Genomic DNA, 4401 nt, shown 5'->3' on the forward strand with positions numbered 1-4401 from the left:
AAAGTTGAGACCTACTCGGGGTCCTAAACACTTGGGATAAGGTCACGCGTCGATGCCCACGCCCGTGGAGAGGCTTGCCTAACGGAGCCGTATCGTCCATGGGGTGTCTCAAACACCAAAGCGATCTGTCCCTTGATTCTTGGTGCCCGGCGCCCACGCCTAAGGAGAGGCCTGCTACAGCAGCACCGTATCGTCCCAGGGTGTCTAAAAACGCCGAGTGCTCTGGGGGGTCGTTCCCTCCGTGGTCTTTCCTTCCCATGGGTGTCGGGGAACAACCCTGCCAGCGGTCCATTGGAGTTTGGCGATCTCGTCTCCCTCCACAATCTTTCCTACCTGTGGGTATCGGGGAGGCGACGCCGCCAGCAACTAGTCTCGACTTCTTCGATTTCATCTCCCTCCACAGTCTTTCCTACCTGCGGGTATCGGGGAGGTGACACTGCTGATACTTGGGTTAACGCCTCCTGCTGGCGTTAACCCTCTGCGCCTTCATGCTGGCGTCGCCCTCTGTGCCTTCCCTAGCGACGCCTTGGGCGTTAACTTTACCTTGGCGTTGACTTTAACCTTGGTCGTAGTCGACGCCTGGGGATAGCGAAGAGCTCAAGGTTTCGCCTGTGCTATCCACATGGCGCTTCTCGTATGGCCGATGGGACGTTCAGCCACTTGACTTGGTCCTGACATTTTCTGTGCCTCTGATCCACTTTCGGCGGCGTCTCGTACCCTCGGGCATGCTGTCGATACGACGTTTTCTGAGTGTTAACCAGTGGTGCCAAGGTCATCCCCCCATCCTCTGCCACATGGCTCGATCGCACGATGCATCCATTTGCGTCGTTTGGCGCTATAACTGCAACACTTCCATTTGCGTCGTTTGGCGCTCTAACCGCAATATTTAGTTCTTCCAAATCTTGAACCTATCCTCATCATTCCTCCGCAATATTTAATGAAAGCCGCTTCGCATTCGTCAGTCAATGCAAAGCGACTATTTCTCTTGAGGCACTGGAAATATGGGTGCCCCTTCTCTCCCCTGGCGGAAACAAACCTTGAGAGCGCCGCCATATGCCCCGTCAGCTGCTACACTTCCTTTACTGACGTCGGGCTTCGCATGGCGATAATCGCTGCGCATTTGTCGGGGTTCGCCTCTATTCCCCTCTCCGTGAGCATGAAACCTAGGAACTTATCGGCCTCTACCCCAAAGACACACTTCTCAGGGTTTAGTTTGAGGCGATACTTGGATATAGTGACGAACAACTCCTCTAGGTCTGCCACGTGTTGTTCCCTATCCTACGACGCCACTACCATATCGTCCACGTAGGCGTATACATTCCTTCCTAACATGGGCGCTAGGACCTTGTCCATCAGCCTTTGGTAGGTGGCGCCCGCGTTTTTCAGCCCAAAAGGCATCACCTTGTAGCAGTACCTGCAAGTCTCTGTCATGAATGCAGTTTTGCTCTCATCCCTCGGGTGCATTTTGATCTGGTTGTATCCCAAGAACGCGTCCAGGAAGCTTAGCACCTTGCAGCCGGATGCACTATCCACCAACGCGTCGATGCTGGGTAGTGGGTACGAGTCCTTCGGGCACGCCTTATTTAAGTCTGTGAAGTCCACGCACATCCTCCACTTCCCATTCGCTTTCTTCACCAGGACAACGTTAGCTAACCACTCAGGGTATTGAATCTCCCTGATGTGGTCAGCACTCAGCAGCTTTTGCGTTTCCTCCTTTACCACCAGCTGCCTCTCCTCGTTTAACTTTCTCCTCCTTTGGCGCACGGGTCGGACCGTGGCATCCATGCTGAGGTGATGACATAGGAAATCCGGGTCGATGCCGGGCATATCCGAGGCAGACCATGCGAAGGCATCCAAGTGGCGTGCAATCACCTCTGCCACCCCTTCCTGCTCTTCTTGGCTCAGCAAACGCCCTAACTTAAACGTTTTGCCGCCAATCTCCCTCTCCACGGCGTTAGCCGCCGGTTGGTCCCTGCTATCATCCTGAATGGGCGCCGCCTCTTCCACGGGCGTCGTATCGTCGGGTCCCTCCTCCATGAGTGTATCTACCTCGGGCGTCGCCCTCACGGGTGTGGCCTCGTCAGGCGTTGTCCCGGCGGGCGTCGCCTCAATCATCGATGTGTCCACACTGGGTGGACGCTCAAACACCATGAACACGCTTTTCTTCGTTTTCAGGTTGTTTTCATAACACTTCCGCGCCTCCTCCTGATCGGACTTGATAACTATCACCTTGCCGCTGATGTCCGGCAGCTTCATCTTCATATGGCGCGTGGAGGCTACTGCGTTCAGCCTATTCAACGCCGGTTTGCCCAACAAAATGTTGTAGGCGAAGTGGACGTTCACGACCAAGTATCGGATGCTTTCGGTACGCGAGGCCTCTCCATCCGTGAACGTAGTCCTCAACTCCAGGTAGTCGCGGACTTCCACCTGGTTGTCCGAAAACCCATATAGGCACCCTGTGTAGGGCCTCAACAGGTCGGGAGACAAACGTAACTTGTTGAATGTCGACCAGAACATGACGTCTGCTGAACTTCCCTCGTCGACAAGTACCCTGTGCACCTTTCTTCTAGCCGTGACAACCGAAATGACCACGGGGTCATTGTCATGCGGTACCACGTCTCGAAGATCCCCTCTCGTGAACACGAGGTCCGATTCCCACGGCTCACCCGAGATTCTTTCTTCGATCGAGTTGACCCCCCTCGCGTATTTCTTCCGCTGGGAGGCGGTGGGTCCTCCGCCGGAAAAACCTCCAGCAATGGTGTGAACCTCGCCAAGAAATGGCATCTCGTGCGCTTGCTCCTCTGTTGGCGCCGGCAAGGCGGCGGTCGCGGCGGGTTCTGCGACGTAATCCTTCAGAAACCCGCTTCTCACCAGCTCATCAAGCTGGTAACCCAACGAGAGGCAGTTGTCAGTGTGATGACCAAAGGCCTCGTGGAACTCGCACCAAGAGTCTTTCCGTGGCCCTAACACCTTGTCAGTTTTCGCCGGTCGCCTCAACCTCTCAGCTATATTAGGCACGACAATCAGGTCCTTCAACTCCACCACAAAGTTGTACCTCGCCGGCCTTGCCCTCTCTCTGACTGGGCGATCCCCTCCTGCTGGACCCCGGGGTTGGGGTTTTCTGGCTTCATAGGGGCGTCTCCCCTCTGACTTCTTCCTTCCCGTCGTTGTCTCATTGACCCTAACGGGCTGAACCTGCGTGTGTGCCCTCGGGCGTGAGGGCACGACGCTGGTTCTCTTCTTGTACACCTCTCCTTCGGAGGCGATATGTTCCACTGCCCAACGCCGAATTTCAGCAAAAGTCCTTGGGCGTTTGTGAATAATGGATTCACAAAAAGGGTCGGGACACACGCCTTTCCTAAAGGAATACACAATCATGGGCTCCTCCGACGTGCCCACTTTCACCACTTGGGACCCGAAGCGGTTGATATACTCTTTCAAACTCTCCCCTTGGTATTGCTTCACATCAAACAGATCCTAGGAGACCGGCGGCGGGGCCGCCAGGTATTGCTCTCTGAACAATCGGGACAGCTGCTGAAAAGAGGTGATATGGCCGCTAGGAAGGCTGATAAACCAATCCATGGCCATTCCTGTCAAAGTGCTCATGAAGAGCTTGCATCTTGTGGCGTCAGAGCCGCATACTAACACCATTTGTGTGTGGAACGCCGTGAGATGCGCCTCGGGGTCCTCCATCCCGGTGAAAATCGCCTTGGGCCCTGCGAAGGTGTTGGGGATCGCCGCATCTAGGATCTCCTGCGAGAAGGGAGTGGAAAACTCCCTTGGTGGGGTGATATGCTCCATCTCTTCGTTCTCGCGTTGCCCCTGGTTGTTCCTCAGACCCCGGCGCAACTCCTCATTAACGCGACGGAGCTCTTCGTTCCTCACATGCGAGGCGTCGAGATCGCCCTGCATGCGTTCTTGTTCTATCTTCGACTCCGCCATATCATCCTGCAACCCCCTCATTATCTCCAGGACCTGCTGCATGGACATTTCTTCTCCCGCAGCGCGTGCGGTAGCTCGTCTAGTGGTGGCCATTCTTCACTGTTTTCTCAATCGTTATCGTGACATGATAGATCTTTTCAAACTTGCGATGGGACCAATGTTTTATATCGTCCCCACGGTGGGCGCCAAATGTTCCGTCCGGTTGACCTGGGACGTCTTCGTGCGCGACCTCGACCGTCAGCTAGGGACTCCTTCCCACTGGTTACCTGTGGATTCATGCAAGGAAGGACAAAAAGGGCGCCCTAGCGGCCGTTTGCACTCCGACGCTCAAGTCAACCAGCAAGAAACACCAAAAACTATGCACCTCCGTATTGGAGCACTGCGTATGGCACTTTGAAGGTGGTAAAAGGGAAACTATGTCTAGTGTATATTTTCTCCCTCTAGCAAAGATCTTTCCCC

General features: G+C 54.9%; 1 protein-coding gene across 1 annotated transcript; it reads right to left on the reverse strand.

The window, feature by feature from the left end:
- Positions 1-1684: 1684 nt before the first annotated feature.
- On the reverse strand, positions 1685-3378 carry LOC137815795 (uncharacterized). The gene is made up of 2 exons (XM_068618907.1): positions 2230-3378; positions 1685-1786 (listed from the first exon to the last, which is right to left on the reverse strand). Exons 1-2 carry the CDS (start codon positions 3376-3378, stop codon positions 1685-1687), a joined length of 1251 nt encoding a protein of 416 aa, XP_068475008.1.
- Positions 3379-4401: the final 1023 nt, after the last annotated feature.

The sequence above is a fragment of the Phaseolus vulgaris genome, chromosome 1, assembly GCF_000499845.2.
Source record: "Phaseolus vulgaris cultivar G19833 chromosome 1, P. vulgaris v2.0, whole genome shotgun sequence".
Classification (NCBI taxonomy): Eukaryota; Viridiplantae; Streptophyta; class Magnoliopsida; order Fabales; family Fabaceae; genus Phaseolus; species Phaseolus vulgaris.